The sequence below is a fragment of the Crotalus tigris genome, unplaced genomic scaffold (assembly GCF_016545835.1).
Source record: "Crotalus tigris isolate CLP2741 ecotype Arizona unplaced genomic scaffold, ASM1654583v1 scf7180000021260.452406, whole genome shotgun sequence".
Classification (NCBI taxonomy): domain Eukaryota; kingdom Metazoa; phylum Chordata; class Lepidosauria; order Squamata; family Viperidae; genus Crotalus; species Crotalus tigris.
In genome coordinates, this window is record NW_024098422.1 from 390,860 (window position 1) to 411,297 (window position 20,438).

The 20,438-nt window shown below is 37.3% G+C and overlaps 1 protein-coding gene across 11 annotated transcripts in view; it reads left to right on the plus strand.

Moving 5' to 3' along the window:
* SCN8A (sodium voltage-gated channel alpha subunit 8) overlaps positions 1-19,252 on the plus strand; it is a 139,280-nt gene extending 120,028 nt beyond the window's left edge. For 9 of the 11 annotated variants that reach the window (XM_039369817.1, XM_039369813.1, XM_039369820.1 and 6 more), the window contains 5 exons: positions 555-608; positions 1,872-2,009; positions 6,311-6,415; positions 7,992-8,262; positions 9,739-19,252. In XM_039369817.1, coding sequence (XP_039225751.1) covers positions 555-608; positions 1,872-2,009; positions 6,311-6,415; positions 7,992-8,262; positions 9,739-10,883 — 1,713 coding nt within the window. In that variant the 3' untranslated portion in view covers positions 10,884-19,252. The remainder of the gene's footprint in view (positions 1-554; positions 609-1,871; positions 2,010-6,310; positions 6,416-7,991; positions 8,263-9,738) is intronic. The other 2 variants (XM_039369819.1, XM_039369822.1) reach the window with 1 other exon arrangement.
* The last annotated feature ends 1,186 nt before the right edge of the window (positions 19,253-20,438 follow it).

Sequence of the window (20,438 nt, forward strand, 5' to 3'; positions counted from 1 at the left end):
GGCTGAGGAAAAGATTGTTTATTGGTTTCTTTACTTCTGCAAAACCTCAGGTTTGCTCAGGGCAGCTGACATCTCCTTCTTACGGAGGGATTGTATCATTTTGACTACATAAGGACCAATATTTGCAGAAGTTAGTATGCTAATGGTGTATATATAATATTATGCATTCTATTATGTATGCAAAGTAATTGGACTTTGCTTTAAAACCCTTTCAAGCAGCTTACAAAAGTTGGAAACTATAATATTTCATGTTCTGAGTTTATAATTTAAAAGATGTGGCAAGAAGGAAAAAAGTTTGGGGGGATGAAACTCAGGCATCTGATATTAAATCACAAAGTGGAAAGGTAGATATATACCTCTTGGGTATTTAGAATGAGATAAAAATGTTAACAAATGAAAATTCCTAGGCCTAATTAAAAGCGAATACAGTATTTCAGATCTTGTTTGTAAGTAAGCAAAAAAATAAATGTTGGTTATTCATGTTGCTCTGTGCTATGGTTATCTTGCTTTGTTTTTTTCCTCCTCTTTAAAAGAAGTGTGTTTTTTTTCCATAGGCTACCTTCAAAGGCTGGATGGATATAATGTATGCAGCAGTAGATTCTAGAAAGGTAATATTGCTATGATCCTAGCACTGCTTTTAAAACAAAGAGTAGATTGTCCTTGATTTTTGCACAGACAGAACCATTTACTTTGCTTGGCAACAATACAGAAGTGATTTGCTATTGCCCTAGTCTAGGATGTTTCTCAGCTTCTTGGTCAAATCCATAGCTCTGATTTCTCTGATAATTTTCTCAGCCATGGCTAACCAGGTTTGATTCAGCTTCTGAGCCCAAACAAGGCAAGTCAGCTGCTACTACTTGCTGGGATTTAGAAGCAAGAGTGACTTTATTATTTTATATAAGAAAGAATGCTAATTATCATCTCAAGGGAAAAAAAAATATCCAATTGTCAGATGCTAGTTGCACCTTCTGTGTACAGGTCCTGATCTCTTTTGTCCACAGAATATTCAGCAATGGCCAGAATTAATTTCAGAGTGAAATTAAAAGAGATTTATGTACCTAATGGATTGCTATGAGCCTCTGAATCAAAGGGCAACTTTTCTAATCATTAGATTTTGCATAATGCATAAATTACAATGATTTCCCAGAAGAGGACATCATTTAATCATTTCATTCTTTATTAAATGTGTAAATTTAACCAAAAGCAAAATATTTAAACTACCCTGTTTATTAGATGCATGTGAGTTTGAGATAAAATAGCAACAATTTAAAAATAATTTGAATGCAGTGAGAATGGTTATGCAAAAAATATGTATGACATAACACAAGATATAATCAAGATTAAATGTCAAAGGAATCTAAATGAAGTACAAAAGTGAATAGTACAAAATAAATACATGAGAGCTACATGGATTATAGAGAGAGAATGAATAAAGATCAAAACTCAGAACAAACAAAGGGAAAAAATATCAAAGGGCAAAGATAAGGGTATGAGAAAATTTGTAGGGGGGCGGATATAAGGAGTTCCTCAAAAGTAATGTTTAAAGAATAAAAAAGTCAGTGTATAAAGTGAAGAAAGGATATAGTACCAATGAGGGTGGTTTGCAACAATAGGAAGGTTTGCAGTAGTATAATAGATGCTATTGATATAAATAAGTTTTAGTTAGATTTCCTTTTTCTTTTACCTTTGCCTGCACCTTTTGACCAGTATTTTATTATTTTTCTGCACAATGTTGTATTATTTAAAACAGAATACACTGTGATTTGTTAGATTAATCGATTAAATAGAGATTGGGGTTTCTTTCTTTCACGCTCTTGCTCGCTCTCTCCTTCCCTCTCCCCAATGTATAATTATTTTTTCTCTGCTTATAGCAAGAAGAGCAGCCCAAGTATGAGGACAACATCTACATGTATATCTACTTCGTCATCTTCATCATCTTTGGATCCTTCTTCACTTTGAATCTCTTCATTGGTGTTATTATTGACAACTTCAATCAGCAAAAGAAAAAGATAGGTCAACTTTTCATATTTTCTAGCACACAAGTGGAAGGAAGAGAAGAGAGAAAGATACCCCCTAGAATGCCTGTTTAATTATCAACTAATAAACTTTGGACTCTCTCAAATCTTGCTGCTGTTGATCCAAAATGTAAATAATTAAAAGCCGAGCTATTGCAAGTCAGCTATTACAACTGTAGTTATCATAAGATGAGATTAAATGATGAAAGGGGCATTACAGGTGGTTCTCGACTTACAACCTTTCATTTAGCGACTGTTTGCTCTGAAAAAGATGATTTACGATGCTTCTCACACTTATGACCATTGCAGTATCCCCACCATCACGTGATCAAAATTCGGCAAATGGCATGTATTTATGAGGGTTGCAGCATCCCAGGTTCCTGGGATTGTCATCTGCAATCTTTCTAGGGAGCTCCTGGCTAGCAAAGTCAATGGGGCAAAGTCAGATTCACTTATTGACCACATGATTTACTTAACTGCAGTGATTTGTTTAAGAACCGTGGCAAAAAGGTTGTAAAATGGGACATGACTCACTTAACAACTGCCTTGCTTATCTATGGAAATTTTGGGCTCAATTGTAGTTGTAAGTTGAGGACTACCTGTATGGAGCAAATATAAAGGAAAAGCTTAGTATCCTTTTGTATAATTGGTTCCATTTTGACCTCTTCAACTATGACCCAAAGAAAGTTAACTAGTAAATGCAGAACAGCTGTATTTCAGATAAATAATTACCTCTTTTACAAGTTTCTTGTGTCTTTCCATTTCAAACAAAGCATTACAATTTTTAATACTAAATTGAACCTTTGCTCTACATCAGGCTTCCCTAAGCCGATGCAATGGATAATACATTCCCAGGCGTCAGAGCCATTAGGCCTGTGGCTGATGGGCATTGTAGTCTGAGATCGGGTGGACACTTGTTGTTGTTACTTGCGAAGTCGTGTCCGACCCGTCGCGACCCCATGGACAATATTCCTCCAGGTCTTCCTGTCCTCTACCATCTTCTGGAGTCCATTTAAATTCACACCTACTGCTTCAGTGACTCCATCCAGCCATCTCATTCTCTGTAGTCCCCTTCTTCTATTGCCCTCAATCTTTCCCAGCATTAGGCCCTTCTCCAGTGAGTCCTTCCTTCTCATTAGGTGGCCAAAGTATTTGAGTTTCAACTTCAGGATCTGGCCTTCTAAAGAGCAGTCGGGATTGATCTCTTCTAGGACTGACCTGTTTGAATGCCTTGCAGTCCAATGGACTCGCAGGAGTCTTCTCCAGCACCATAGTTCAAAGGCCTCAATTCTTTGACGCTCAGCCTTTCTTATGGTCCAACTTTCACAGCCATACATTGCAACTGGGAAAACCATGGCCTGGACTATACGCACTTTTGTTGGCAGGGTGATGTCTCTGCTTTTTAGTATGCTGTCTAGATTTGCCATAGCTTTCCTCCCCAGGAGCAAGCGTCTTTTAATTTCTTGGCTGCAGTCCCCATCTGAGGTGATCTTGGAGCCCAGAAAAATAAAATCTGTCACTACCCCCATTTCTTCCCCATCTATTTGCCAGGAATTGAGAGGGCCGGATGCCATGATTTTGGTTTTCTTAATGTTGAGTTTCAAGCCAACTTTTGCACTCTTCCTTCTTCACCCGCATCAAGAGGCTCTTTAGTTACTCTTCACTTTCTGCCATTAGAGTGGTATCATCTGCATATCTTAGGTTGTTGATATTTCTCCCGGCAATCTTAATTACAACTTTTGATTCATCTAGCCCTGCCTTTCTCATGATGTGCTCTGCATATAAGTTAAATAGGCAGGGCGACAGTATACAGCCTTGCCGGACTCCTTTCCAATTTTGAACCAATCAGTGGTTCCGTGTTCGGTTCTCACTGTTGCTTCTTGACCCGCATATAGGTTTCTCAGGAGACAAATGAGATGGTCTGGTACTCCCATCTCTTTAAGAACTTGCCACAATTTGTTGTGATCCACACAATCAAAGGCTTTTGCATAGTCAAGGAAGCAGAAGTAGATGTTTTTCTGGAACTCCCTAGCTTTCTCCATGATCCAGCGTATGTTGGCAATTTGATCTCTAGTTCCTCTGCCTCTTCGAAATCTTGCCTGTACTTCTGGTAGTTCTCGATCCACATACTGCTGGAGTCTAGCTTGTAGGATTTTAAGAATAACTTTACTAGCATGTGAAATGAGTGCAATGGTGCGATAGTTTGAACATTCTTTGGCATTGCCTTTCTTTGGAATTGGAATGTAAACTGACCTTTTCCAATCCTGTGGCCATGTTGAGTTTTCCAAATTTGCTGGCAAATTGAGTGTAGCACTTTTACTGCATCATCTTTTAAGATTTTGAATAGCTCAGCTGGAATACTGTCACCTCCACTAGCTTTGTTGTTGCTCAGATTTTCTAAGGCCCATTTCACTTCACATTCTAGGATGTCTGGTTTGAGGTCAGTGACCATCTCATTGTGGTTATCTGGGACGTTAAGCTCATTCTTGTACAGTTCTTCTGTGTAGTTTTGCCATCTCTTCTTAATCTCTTCTGCCTCTGTTAGGTCTCTGCCATTTTGGTCCTTTATCATGCCCATCTTTGAATGAAACGTTCCCTTCATATCTCCAATTTTCTTGAAGAGATCTCTGGTCCTCCCTATTCTGTTGTTTTCTTCCATTTCTTTGCACTGTTCATTTAAGAAGGTATTCTTATCTCTTCTAGCTATTCTCTGGAATTCTGTATTCAATTGGGTGTATCTTTCTCTTTCTCCTTTGCCTTTCGCTTCCCTTCTTTCCTCAGCTATTTGCAAAGCTTCCTCGGACAACCATTTTGCTTTCTTGCATTTCTTTTTCTTTGGGATGGTTTTAGTTGCTACCTCTTGTACAATGTTGCGAACTTCCATCCATAGTTCTTCAGGCACTCTATCTATCAGATCCAGTTCCTTAAATCTATTTGTCACCTCTACTGTATATTCATCAGGAATATGATTTAGTTCATACCTGAGTGGCCTAGTGCTTTTCCCTACTTTTTTTTAATTTAAGCCTAAATTTTGCAACAAGAAGCTCATGATCTGAGCCACAGTCAGCTCCTGGTCTTGTTTTTACTGACTGTATACAGCTTCTCCATCTTTGGCTGCAGAGCACATAGTCAATCTGATTTCTATGTTGACCGTCTGGTGATGTCCACGTGTAGAGCCGTCTCTTGGGTTGTTGGAAAAGAGTGTTTGTTATGACCATCATATTCTCTTGACAAAATTCTATCAGCCTGTTCCCTGCTTCATTTTGTACTCCAAGGCCAAACTTGCCTGTTATTCCAGTTATCTTTTGGCTTCCTACCTTAGCATTCCAATCCCCCATGATGATAAGGAATCATTTTTTGGTGTTAATTCTATAAGGTGCTGTAGGGCTTCATAGAACCGGTCAATTTCATCCTCTTCAGCACCAGTGGTTGGGGCATAGATTTGGACTACTGTGATATTGAATGGTTTGCCTTGGATTCGAATTGAGATCATTCTGTCATTTTGGGGATTGTATCCCAGTATTGCTTTTCCTATTCTTTTATTGACTATGAAGGCTACTCCATTTCTTCTGAGGGATTCTTGCCCACAGTAGTATACCTGATGGTCATCTGAGTTAAATTCACCCATTCCTATCCATTTTAGTTCGCTGATTCCTAAGATGTCGATGTTCAGTCTTGTCATCTCTTTTTTGACTATGTCTAGCTTGCCTTGATTCATGGATCTTACATTCCAGGTTCCTATGGAGAAAAAATCTTTACAGCATCGGACTTTCCTTTCACCACCAGATATATCCACAGCTGAGCGTCCTTTCGGCTTTGGCCCAGTCGCTTCATTCTTTCTGGCGCTACTAGTACTAGCCCTCTGCTCTTCCCCAGTAGCATATTGGACACCTTCCGACCTGAGGGGCTCATCTTCCAGCGTCATATCTTTTTTCCTTTTAGTACTGTCCATGGGGTTTTCATGGCAAAGATACTGGAGTGGTTTGCCATTTCCTTCTCCAGTGGATCACATTTTGTCAGAACTCTCTGCTATAACCTGTCCGTCTTGGGTGGCCCTGCACGGCATAGCTTATAGCTTCATTGAGTTACGCAAGCCCCTTCGCCACGACAAGGCAGTAATCCATAAAGAACTAAATAGAACCCAACTCTGTGAGACAATTACTTCCAGAAATGGCACAATTTCTTTGCCACACAAAGTAATAAGAAAAGCCTGCTCATTGAATATGCACCATAATCCTCAAGCATGGTTGAATGGATTGTAACCAACTTCCTTTTCTTCCCCTCTTCCCCTTTACTTTGGAGGTCAAGATATCTTTATGACAGAAGAACAGAAGAAATACTACAATGCCATGAAAAAATTAGGCTCCAAAAAACCTCAAAAGCCAATTCCCAGGCCTCTAGTAAGTTTTTCAATTTTTTTCTAGCATGCCATTCCTTATATGGAACTGCATCTGCATGGAGGGAAGTGTGTAGTGGGGTGCCCCAGGGCTCTGTTCTGGGCCCAGTGCTCTTCAACATCTTCATCAATGATTTGGATGAGGGGATAGATGGGGAACTCATCAAATTTGCAGACAACACCAAGCTGGCAAGAATAGCCAACACTCCAGAAGATAGGCTTAAGATACAGAAGGATCTTAACAGAGTTGAACATTGGGCGCTATCTAACAAAATGAAATTCAATGGTGAAAAAAGTAAGGTTCTACATTTAGGCAAGGAAAAACCAAATGCACAGGTATAGTATAGGTGGTACCTTGCTAAATAGTAGCAACTGTGAGAGGGATCTCAGAGTCCTAGTGGACAACCACTTAAATATAAGCCAGCAGTGTGCTGCAGCTGCCAAAAAAGCCAACACAGTGCTAGGCTGCATTAACAGAGGGATAGAATTAAGATCACGTGAAGTATTAATACCACTTTACAATGCCTTGATAAGGCCATACTTGGAACACTTTGGTATATAGTTTTGGTCACCACAATGTAAAAAAGATGTTGACACTCTTGAAAGAGTACAGAGAAGAGCAACTAAGATGATTAGGGAACTGAAGGCTGAAATATATAAAGAACAGTTGCTGGAATTGGATATGTCTAGTTTAACGAAAAGAAGGACGAGGGGGGACATGATAGCAGTATTCCAATATCTCAGGGGCTGCCACAAAGAAGAGGAAGTCAAGCTATTTTCCAAAGCGCCTGAAGGCAGGACAAGAAGCAACGGGTGGAAACTAATCAAGGAGAGAAGCAACCTAGAATTAAGGAGAAACTTCCTGACAGTGAGAACAATTAATCAGTGGAACAACCTGCCTCTAGAAGCGGTAAATGCTCCAACACTGGAAATTTTTAAGAAGAGACCGGACAACCATTTGTCTGAAATGGTTTAGGGTTTCCTGCCTGAGCAAGGGGATGGACTAGAAGACCCCCAAGGTCCCTTCCAACTGTAGTAGTAGTAGTAGTAGTAGTAGTAGTAGTAGTAGTAGTAGTAGTATTGTTATTGTTATTATTATATACTCAAGTGTACTCTTTCATCCCTCCCCTCACCCCCAAGTATATTGAGATTATTCAGGAATGAAAAGGAAAACTATTATAATTGCTAATGTGTAAAAATATCAATTGAGAGATTTCTGATTCAAATTTCCATATTAGAGAGCCTTGAGAAAGCCACAAATCTTTAGCCTCCATTTCATCCTCCCACTCCTGGGACTACTATACTATCTTTCAGAGTTCTAGTAAAATTTATGCCTGAGGAGAAAAATTAATGCCAGATGAAGCTAATCATACTATAATCTTATATGTACTTACATGCAGTGAAGCTTCATTAAATACCATGCTAACTGAACATTTTTTCAATCTGCCTTTAAGCGCCCCTTCAAAATGGAAGAAAAAAATCTCTATTACTGTCTTATTAAAATCTTCTTTAATTGGATAGTACCAAAGGTACACTAGTTATTTCACAATATTCATATGCATGTTTTCTGTGTATAACAGAACAAAATCCAAGGCACTGTCTTCGACTTTGTCACTCAGCAAGCCTTTGATATACTAATAATGCTGCTCATCTGTCTCAACATGGTGACTATGATGGTTGAAACTGACACACAGAGCAAAGAGATGGAGGAGATCCTCTACTGGATCAATTTTGTCTTTGTTATCTTTTTCACTTGCGAGTGTGTGCTGAAAATGTTTGCCTTACGTCACTATTATTTCACTATTGGATGGAATATTTTTGATTTTGTGGTTGTGATACTCTCCGTTGTGGGTAAGTATATAGAAATATTTTCATGATACTGCATATATCTAGCACAGTAATCAAAGTGCCTGGAGAAATGGAAAATTCTAATGTAAAGTTGCGAACATCGAAATGAAAATGTGAACTTGTAATACTGAAACTGAGACTTATTAAGAGCTGGAATTTTGGATCTTTCTATCATTAATCAGTTCTTTTATAGCCACTAAGGGGGCGGTTAAAGCTTGTCAACCAGAAAGTTCAAGACCCGAGCACTGCGTGACAGGGTGAGCTCTTGTTACTCACCCCAGCTCCTGCCCACCTAGCAGGTCGAAACCATGCAAAATACAAGTAGATAAATAAATACCACTTCAGTGGGAAAGTAACAGCATTACATGCACAAAGTCATGCTGGCCACATAACCACAGAAACGTCTTAGGGCAGGGGTAGGGAACCTTGGCTCTTTTATGACTTGTGGACTTCAACTCCCAGAATTCCTGAGTCAGCATGGCTGCTTCAGGAATTCTGGGTATTGAAGTCCACAAGTCATAAAAGAGCCAAGGTTCCCTACCCTTGTCTTAGGGCAATGCTGGCTCCCTCAGCTAAGAAACTGAGATAAGCACTGCCTCCTGGAGTCAGACACGATTGGACGAGAAAACCTTTACATTTATAGTCACTAATCTGTTTTGGATTATATTACTTTACAACGTAATTTGAGATTGCCTCTTAAAATTGATACTTATATAGAATGTTTTCTATTAAAATTAATTGAGGAGCAATGGAGATATTCCTGGAATATATTAAATTCCATTGACTCTCATCTCGTTACTCATCTCATCTCAGTTCAAAGGACAACTTTTTATATGAACTAGCTTGATACACTGAGATTTTCCTTGGCAGCCCTCTGCATCTGCTTTCTGTGTCTAATAAAGTAAGCGGTCACGCAGAGAGGCTATTTCAGCAGTGGTTGCCAAAGTGGTGCAGGCCTCCTCTCTTACTCTTTTCTTTTATGCAGGCTTAACAGTTTAACTAACCATGGGTCATTTTTAAGGAGTTCTACTTTTCTACTTTCTACTTGAAACACCGTAGTTATAAGTGTGAAATCCATTGTTTGCTATGGGCATGATTTTGAAGAAAACCGGAAGCACCAGTTTTCAGCAAACTGTCCTAAAATGTAGTCATGTGCCAGCTGTAACTGCAGGCATGTTGCTGAGCACCTGAAGCACAGTCAGGTAGCTATGACTTATGACTGTGAGAACTTAAGATCTGGGTCCCATTTTTTCAGGCTGAATGGTCACCAAGCAACCGGTTGTAAGTTGAGGACTACCTGTAGTTATTACTAAAAGGACCTAATGGTCAAGAGATGGTCACTTTTAAAGCAAGCTGTGATTTTCTTAGTCTTATGAATTGTCTTTTAAATTTGCCCATTATTTCCATACTTCTGAAGAAAGAATGTGAGATGACTTGACACGATTGTAACTCTCTTTTCTCCCCTCAATATTTTTAAAGGTATGTTTTTGGCAGAAATCATAGAGAAATATTTTGTGTCACCAACTCTCTTCAGAGTCATCCGCCTGGCCCGTATTGGTCGAATCCTGCGCCTGATCAAAGGAGCTAAAGGGATCCGCACCTTGCTTTTTGCCTTAATGATGTCTTTGCCTGCCTTGTTCAACATTGGCCTCCTTCTCTTTTTAGTGATGTTCATCTTTTCCATCTTTGGAATGTCAAACTTCGCTTATGTCAAGCATGAGGCAGGTATTGATGACATGTTCAACTTTGAGACTTTTGGCAACAGCATGATATGCTTATTCCAGGTCACTACCTCAGCTGGATGGGATGGGTTGCTCTTACCCATCCTCAACCGTCCTCCAGACTGTGATTTGGAAAAGGAACATCCTGGGAGTGGCTTCAAAGGTGACTGTGGGAATCCTTCCGTAGGGATCTTTTTCTTTGTTAGCTATATCATCATCTCCTTTCTGATTGTGGTAAATATGTACATTGCCATCATTCTAGAGAACTTCAGTGTGGCTACAGAGGAAAGTGCTGATCCACTGAGTGAAGATGACTTTGAAACCTTCTATGAGATCTGGGAGAAGTTTGACCCTGATGCTACCCAGTTCATTGAATACTGCAAGTTGGCAGACTTTGCAGATGCTTTGGAGCACCCTCTTCGTGTTCCTAAGCCCAACACCATTGAACTCATTGCCATGGATTTGCCAATGGTCAGTGGGGACAGAATCCATTGCCTGGACATCCTCTTTGCCTTTACCAAGCGTGTATTGGGTGACAGTGGTGAACTAGACATCTTGAGGCAACAGATGGAAGAAAGATTTGTGGCTTCTAACCCTTCCAAAGTGTCTTATGAGCCCATCACAACCACATTACGGCGCAAACAGGAGGAAGTCTCTGCAGTGGTGATCCAGAGGGCTTACAGGGTCCGTTTAGCAAGGAGGGGATTTATCTACCGAAAAAACGTCTCCAACAGAATAGAAAATGGAGGGACAAATAGGGAGAAAAAAGAAGGCACTCCATCCACGGCTTCCCTCCCATCGTACGACAGCGTAACTAAGCCAGAAAAAGAGAAACAGCGGGCCGAAGAAGGGAGACGCGAAAGAGCAAAAAGGCAAAAAGACGTCAGGGAATCCAAATGCTGAGATGATCTATAATAATAATAATATTAACTGTAGAAAACCCATGAGCAGAAAAGATTGTTTACAAACTTCCTGATAAAATATATATCAATAGCAAACAGCTGTGGAGAAACTTTAAAGATCTTATACCAAACATAGTCTGCTTATTGTGTGACCATGTTGCATCTCAAAGCAGTGATCTACCACCTGTTTAATGGACCCATCTAGACCAATATATTAAAAAACAACAACCAGGAAACAATGCAAAGGAGAAAAAGGATTTTATACAGTCTGGGCAGGTGGATACTGCATGTTCCACATCAGTCAATGCAACTTAGGACAAAAAAGCAAAATAAAACACACAAACAAGGGGACAAAAACTGCTGCTTGAGGATTCATATTTTTTTCCAAAGCAGCAAAAATTGATTTTTTTTTCATTTTATTGAAAGAAAATCTGGAAAAATATCACTTAAAGGGTTGATTAATTCATGCAAAACTAGATTTTCATACCTGACATTTAGTTTAAGCAGCAAAAAACAAAAAAGAAGGAAAAAAACAAGTAGAGCAACAACAAAGAGCTGAAATGAAATGACACGTATTTAGCCCATATCATTTAATCATCATCATTCTTTAGTACTTATGATCTGCATACTTTTTATTCTATGGGCTCCACCATGGTTTGTGAGAGTTGGGGGTAATCAGGTATTTTCAGTTTGCCAAACTCGCTCAGGCTGATTCCAAAAATAAATTAAATAAAATTGTGCTCGTTTCAATGCATAGAAATGATTTGCATGATGGCATGCTGTGATCAGGAATCATGCATGAGGAATCATAAAACCACAAGACACTCAATATGCTGTCCAGGCCATGTGTTAAGCCATATGTTTGAGGCAATCCACTGACTATGGCACACTGTATTTGGAGAGTTACTCTTAGCTATGATTATGCTTTTCGCCTAATTCCCAAGTGTTAATCTTTCCATGTACCCTCCCACAAGAGGAGAAAAGTGAAACCAATCAAGGAGTTTATGTGTATTTTTAATAAGCTTCATGCAGTCAACTTCTTTTGTACTTTTTAAAAGTAACTTCCCAAATCAGCACCAAAACGCTGCTCTAAAACCCTTCCAGTTCAAGAAGTGGTTGTAGTACAATCTCAGTATTTAGAAAACTCACCAAGTAGTTCTGTATCCTGCGATAGTTAGAGTTAAGTATCCATTCTGCCATATGCACTTTTTTTTCTATTGGAAATAAGCACTGTAGAAAACAACATATTGTCTTTCAAAGACACATTTTTAGCAGTTATATAAAGCAATCTTAATTGCAGGCAGGCTTATGATAGAAGAGTTTACAGCATTGTGTGCCATATTTACTGGCAAAATATTGCACTCTTTTGGAGTGTTGTTGATGTGAGAAACGTACACGGCACAAGTGGGTTTGTTTTTTCATTGACAATTTTCTGCAGCTACATGGTTTTATCCAATTCTTTGAGCTGCATTTTCCCCTAAGGAAAGCAAACCAAAAACTTTTTTAATGATTAGGAAAATAGTTTAAATATCTGTGAATGCAACATCCTACTCTTGGTGAGCAAAGTAGCAGTGTGACATGGATGCAGCACTGAGAGGAAAAGTGTCATATTTGACATGTGCCTTCACCAGTTCCACATTTCATCCCATATTGTTGTATGATGGTAATTCTAATGGTCCTGCATATTCAGGGAGGGATGAGGAGCTACCTCTCAACCAGTCTTAACTCTAAATTGATGACCATTCTAAAGGGAGAGGAACTAACATTTATGTTTCTAAGTACTTCTTTGGCATGTTTCATTTTTTTAAACTGTCCATTATGACCCCTTTTAATAAATCGATCCTCATAATAATTCATCTTCTAAGGGCACAGATTTATGGAATCGTTCTTGGGTCAATGTCAGCATTGCACTACAGTCAAGATTGTTCAACCATACAGCTTTAAAAATTAAACTTTGCAAAAGGCTGTAAAGAAATATGTTGAATTTCTGCAACATAATGAAAGAGGCTGTTTGAATGTGGACCAAAACCATTTTATCTATAAAAGGGCAAAACATGTTTTTTAAAAAAAGATTTAAAATATTCCAAAATCAAAAGAAACCTAAGAAAGTTAGCAATGCCTTTTAGTTTAGAGGCAAACACTTGACATTTAGAATTTTGCAACTTAGATACCAATTACAAGGTTAATCAGAAAGTAAGTCATTTGATAGAGATCTGTGCCAAGTTGAGCTTTTTAAAATGCATAATCAAGCTACCACGACATCAGTGGAATAATTCTGCTGTTCCAGATACCACAAGGAGCAAAACATTTCTTTCTTGTTAGGTTTTATTCCAACTAATCATAAAATATGTATGATAAAATTACATGCACTTGTACAGGCAACATTGTAAACAGCACAACAACAACAAGAGCTGAAAAGTGTGACTGAACTTTTTAAGACAATAATATAAATACTGTAATATATCATTTTATTTTACTGGCATGCCTTTTTGTACATGACAAAGGACTACAAAAAATTAAATAGAGTGGCTTCTGGCTTAATGCCACTGTCCATATTTAATTTTCTATCTCTCTAAAGATATTTTTTTTCTTTTCCACTTTTCAGATGATGTCAATTTAAGTACATCCCTTCAGAGGAAAAATATCCTCTCAAAAGTTTTATTGCAAATATATATTTACAACAAAACTATTTAGATTGTATTTTGGTTCTGTGGTGCAATACATTTTGACCACTCTATGCAAGATTTGGCTAAATGTCATACTTATTCTTCAGCAGGACTAGTGTTCCAAATGAAAAGCTTGGCACATATAGTGTTTGTGCTGTCAAATTTTATTAAGCAAATTTTAGTAAAAAATACCCTGCAATCTATATTTATATTTGCTTATTATTTAAGAATACTTGAATTTTCTTACATTACTCTAGCTTCGCTTAAGAAAAAAACTGTTAAGAAAATGCTTCAAAACTGTGAACTATGTCCTACTAAAATTAATATTTTTTCTAGTTTCTGCACAATGTTTCTTCAAGTTTCTTTCATTTTAAATTTCTTTAACCAGTTATCCCAATTAACCAGAATCCACTGAGATTAGGAGCCTCACTCTGGTATTTTTATATATCAGCATTATATTTTGGAAATCTTCTTTAAAAATGAATCATCTTATAATGGTCTGAACCATTATAATGAACTTTGTTTTAAAGAGATGAAAGAGAAAGGAATTTATTATTTCATCAAAAACAACCAGTGCTTTTTAGAAAAACATGGTTTAAACTAGGAATCAGTCAAAGAAATTTCAAACTTATTGAGAAACATTTGAAAATGTAAATTTAATTTTAATACCATTTGTTTTTAAATCCCACTGTTTCACTCCACCTACCTTCCCCCGATCAAAACAGTTTGCTAAAAATTAATTTTAATAAAAATAACATTACATTTAGTTCATTTGTTTATAAATTCCTTTTCTTTTTAAAAATTGAAATAATAATAATCTCTTTGGAAGTGAAAGTTAATATCTTCCTAGTGAATGAATGATGTATAGAAAAGAGCTGAAAACAACATTTATGGGAAATAATCAATATAAACTGAAATGAATAAGCATTCATAATTAAATAATTTGTCATCCCTTTGATTTCTTTAATTATTGTCAATGACCAGCACAATAAGAGGCCAAATACAATAGTCATAATGCCAAAACTAGAGAAAGGAAAATTTGAATAAAATGCAGTAAAATACTATAAAACATAAGATAACATAGACGTGGAATGAAACTGGAATATAACAGATTAAAAGTGGGGGGGTGGAAACCCTTCATAACATCATGACTCCAAGATTAGGCCATTTATGTCTTCTTATGGAAATCATTGTAGATAGAAACCTAGCATCTTTAGTGATGGTAGTGGTAAGGCTAACATGAGCAGGAAATGGACTATCATTTGACATAAATCTTACAATGAGATTTTCCACTCTATGGCTAAAAAAAAAATACAATATGCTTCCCACTTAGTGTAAATCTAAGGAGAAAACATTTTTTTTCCAAATCTATCATTCTGATAATGTTCTTTAAAATAAAGAATCCTATATCTAAAATATTCAAAAAAGTATTTTATAAGAGTCGTAGTCATTTAAGAGCGATGAATGTTTGGATTGTTTATGTGATGACACCGACAATTCAGTAAAACTGGATTATCTGCAGCTGACTTTGGTATGGATAAATTATCAATGAAACCAAACAAAGCAAAATTAAAGCAAATTTTTGTACAAAAGAGAATTCTCAAATATAAAATATCTGACAGGTGAGGGCTGAACAATGGTGTAATGTGTTCCCATAGTAATCAGTCAATTTTGCTCAATAATAATGGATTTTTGATATTTGAGTATTGAAGAGGAGGATGCAATAATAGACTGAGTCCACATTTCACAATTGTCTAGGTTGACAATGAAAGGAAAAATGTGCCTATTCTTGCTTGCAGGCTTCTTTGGTAAGTGGCACAGCTGGCAAATCATCTATTTTTGGTAGTTAAGAATTGGGCACATTGTTAAAACACAACACAATCAGCCAGAACAGCCCTTAGCCAAGTTCTCTGGTTACTAGGCATCAGTAAAAAAATCTTACTCCATTGCAAATAATTGTACCACTCGTCACATAGCAATTTCCCAATGAATCAATTTTCTTTAGCTTAGATAGCAAAAAAAGAGGGGGGTCAATATTCTATCTATGAGAAATTACACTGAAATGTTTTTAATTTACAGTACTGCTCTCTTTTTTATATTTTGTTTCATAAAATAATGCAGCCTGTATCATTTTGCACTTGGTCTTCTTTTTAAACCTTCTGATAAAGAGTAATCAGAAAGAAAAAGAATCATACACTGAATTAATCCTGGAGACAGTTATTGGAGTTTCCACAAATCTGTCTGGGTTTTTAATTTGTTTCAAGTAGTATAAGAGCACGTAACCAACCATTGGAGAATATCTGAATATTATTATTCTTGGGAAAGGTCCATAATCATGCAAATGAGCTGTATGTATGCAGATGATCTTGGTTCAGTCTTGGTTCAATTAAAGAGGATGTATAGCAGATAATGGGAACGACCCTTTTCTGCCTGAGACCTTGGGAAAGACGCTGCCCACCAAATTGAACAATAATAGTTTAGATGGACAAATTAGGATCTTCCTAATTATTTCCTGGTTTAGAAAGTTATTCCAATTGTTAACCAACAAAGAATCACATACTTGGAAAGCTATGTAGTCCCATGCACCAAAGAGCCCAAAATAAACATTCTTGGTTTTATTTTACCAAGGTATCGGTTTGATCTTTTGGATAGTTCACGTTGTAAGGTTTAAAAAGGTTATTTGATGTTAACTGTAAAAATAATAAATAACAATGTAGGAACAGATGTTAGGAATAAGCCAGTAAGACTAACAATTTATACTGTACTGAGTTATCTTTTTTTTCCCCCAATAGATATTATGGGCATATAGAAATGGCCAGTTTCAGATTGAGTGTAGTTTTTGACTATAATGCTTTGTTGAAAAACTGTTGGAAACTATTGCTAAGTTAATATTGCTAAATTACTCTTATCTTACAAACCTTTATGGTTTTGATGCTTCAAAATCCAAGAGAGGGAAAAAGTAAGGACCAGAAAGACTGGGACAAATTGGAAAGCAAATGTTGAGCATTGTTATTCAGCTACAACATTCCCTGTCATACAGGGTACATTCAGGTATAATGAACTGGGCCAGACTTGGTCCAATGAGAATATTTCCTTGGGCTGAGTTTTGGGTGTATAATATTGTCTCTTGGCAACCAGTATTTGGCAACAGAGTAATTAGATATAGATAGATAGATAGATAGATAGATAGATAGATAGATAGATAGATAGATAGATAGATAGATAGATAGATCAAGAAAATGCAGCCTCCTACATGCAACTAGGGAAGTCACGTTATATTTCATGATACAAGGTGTTTTCTATGTGTACATACCTCCTTTTGAAAAAGTGATATACATGGTTCCTGGTTTTGCGTATATTTTCTCTTCAAATGCTTTGGTGATTATGAGGCTTTGAAGCATTCCGCATAATCAGTAACGGAAAAACTGTTAAAACATCTGAAAATTCACAGTCACCTCTTGTGGAGGGAGGGAATGAAGAGAATTGGATCAAGCTGATTTTTGTTTAGACGGTTATAAACAGAAAGGGCTTAAATACTATGTTGACAAAAATGATAAAAGAAAATCAGCTTGAAGGACTATCTGTCCTCTTATGACATTAAGAACCTCAGCTTCATGCACTAGTGTGTAAACACCCTTATCTGCTAAGACAGGTAAGCTCTTGAGAAAAGCCAGTATTCTTTTGCAGCATAACAATCACTCTTTCACATATAGGTTCTCAGGTGGAGGCTGCATTTACCTTGGCACAGGAAATGGGTAGTTTTGCAGCACTCTGTTTCATGCCTTTTTTCCTCTTTCCCTAATATTTATGTACTAGTGACACTCTCTCCAGAAACAGTTATGTGCTAGGGCGTTAGCTGTGTGGTTTGTCAATGGACATCCAGACCTCGGCTTGTGCAGTTCTGTATCCGTCCAGTGAATACTGTAGCAGCAGTGTGCCAATGTCTTATTCTTAAATTCTTTGTTCCACTAGGCTTTTTCTTTAAAGCTTTCTATTTGAAGGGCTGAGATGAGACATCCTTGCTTTATGCACTTGCTTTGCTAGGAGTTAAGAGCAAAAGAAGACCAGGTGTTATGTTTTTAATAAGTCTCTCAAGGGAGACAGTTCACAGTCCACTTGCTCTCTTTGAACACTTGTACAGTGATACGTGGCCAGAAAAGAAAATTGTTCTGTGCTACTTCTCCTATGTGGAGATCATCTGTGTCAACAAACAAATGTATGCTGTGTTGCTGCGGTGCCTATTTTGTCATCAATACTTTAATTGGGAATCAAACTATGATTGGGAACAATTGCATGAGACTTATGCAAGTTGTCCTTCTGAGAGGAATACAACCATGCAATAACTTTTTCCGCATATAATTACTTTTGTGCATCTGTTTGTGATATTGCTGAGAACTGACATTTGCTTTGAAACAAGCCTGTTTTGAATGAATGTGTGGTACACTGTCTGCAGATCTCCCTTTCATACTATGATTTATTTTCTATTTTTTTCTATCGTAGTCTTCTTTCCAAAGTTCACCATTTTAGAATTTCACGGCCACAGAATACAAGTATTGTGTTTATGAAAACATCTGAGTAGATGTTTTGTCAATACCCTTTACAAAGAATCAGTATATTTTGGACCATACAGTAGAAGCACTAAGCATTCACTGTTTTAAAATTCAGCAGGACTATCGTGATCCCAGTTAGGATAAATAGCACATGTGGAATCTTTTTAAAAGGGCAGTTAATATTAACAGTCCACTCAGCCACTCCAGAATGCAAAGTATTATTTTTAAAGTTTCTATTTATCAATGAAAAGGAGAGATTTTCAATTTAAGGCTAGTGATAAACTAAATTGGAAAATTTTGATGGAGAGAAATTCAAGACAGATTTCAATGTCTACTAGAATTGTGCCACATTAAATTGTGTCATATTAAATATACATCCATATAAAAATTTCTCATTTGTTGCATGTTGCATTTATATAGGGAGGTATACTTGTGTGTATGTTTTTGTGGGAGTGTGTAGGGAAGAGAAAATGAGAGAATTAGAGGGCATGATGAGAGACTGATTTTGTAAAAGAATGGGAAAATGTCTTTTTCAGGTATTAGAATTTGATAATTCTCTAACAGAACTCTAGTGATTTCTGTTTTCAGTTTTGTGTGAATGAGTGACAGAATGGCAGATTGACCTCGGGCAAATTATCTAACCTCTCTGTGCGTGCCTCAGTTTTACCCATCTGTATAATGGGTAATTACCTACCTCACAGGGGTGTTGTGAGGCTCAACTTAATTCACATCTGTTCAAATGCTTTTCTGAGGTTCACATGAACAGTGTGTTCTAGACATGTATGTGATAGAACCATGGACTAAAGGAAAAATATAATAAGATGGTGTTGTTAATGCTGCTAAAATCTCCATGAAAGCTTCCCCCCCTCCCCATAGATATCAGGGCAAATACTTTTTTTTCCTCCTGCATTCTGCTTGTTATGCCATCTCATGAATGTGTTTATTGTCCACATCTTTAAACCCCAGCCAGTAGGTTTGCTTGGTTTAAGGTAACAACAGCAAATGGGAGAAAGGTGTTTTGGGGGAAGGGAGAAAAAAATAACATGCATTTTAAAAGTAACAAAACAGGTTGAAAGAATAGCATCTGACTTCTCCGATTTCCTTTGTACTGTACATCTTTTTACTTTGGAATTTGCAATAAAAAGGTATGTCCATATTGTTTTACCCTCTTCTCTTGGATTAAATGTTATTCCATGACTGAAGGCTGAAAAGTTAACAGGGCAGATTTGCAGAGTCTCATTTCAGTACTTCCACTTCGGGTCACTGGTTTCCATGGAAATGAAGTGAAGGATAACAAATAAAATTAAACTCCGCCCAAGGGCAGCTTAGCCAACTTAGAAAGCAGGGGAAATTGCTCTTCTACAGCAGGGGTTGCAACCTTGACAACTTTACAACTTGTGGACTTCAACTACTAGAATTCTTCAGCCAGCCATGCTGGCTGAAGAATTATGGGAGTTGAAGTCCACAAGTCTTAAGCTGCTCTATGGGAAAGGAAGCTGATGCATTCCCAGAAAGCTTTACAGGCAAATGAGTCTGGGAGGACTTGTCTGAAAGAGAGGACTGGAACAGATCTGGGGGTCTCTGATCTGAAGCAGCTCACTGTCTGAACAGATCCCACTCTAGCCACAGACCTTCTCTGACTAGACCTCTGCATGCATGTTAAAAGCACACTTTGGGAATCTGAGGATAACATATACGTAACTCCTAAATTTTAAAAAAATGTGCCTTATTCCTTTTCTTCCTATTGATTCCCATGAGAAGAGAAACTTGAAAGGAAAATAATTGATCAAAAAAATAAAGAATTATATTCTAGTCACTAGACACAGCACTAGTTGCACTGCAAATTCTCACTTCCCTTCCCTATATTTGGTATTGTTCCAGACTGCCTATGTGGTTCTCTAACTGATTTATAAGCCAGATCAAAGAAAATGTTTAAGTTTTTTTAAAAATTGTGTTCACATTTATTCCAGTGGGTTTTAGTTACAATTAACTCAATTAAGATTTACTCTAAACTTTATTACTTTAAGGCAACTGGAGCTAATTTCAAAAAACCAAAACATTTTTTATAATAAGGTGGCCTGATGACAAGAAGAATACTAGTCTGTGTGATTAAGAAAATAGAGCTTCCTTTCTCTTCTGGTAATGATTTCCAAGCTATGTCCATTAATATTAGACATATGCCAGCAGCAATAGCAGCAGCAGCCAAAATGAAATACTGTTAAGTAAATCCACTTCAGGATGAACACCTCTTTATTAAAAATTTTAAGCCATAATCTACTATGCTTATCCAGTTGGTGAAGTGATTAAGGTGCTGGCCTAGAAGCCAGGAGATGGTGACTT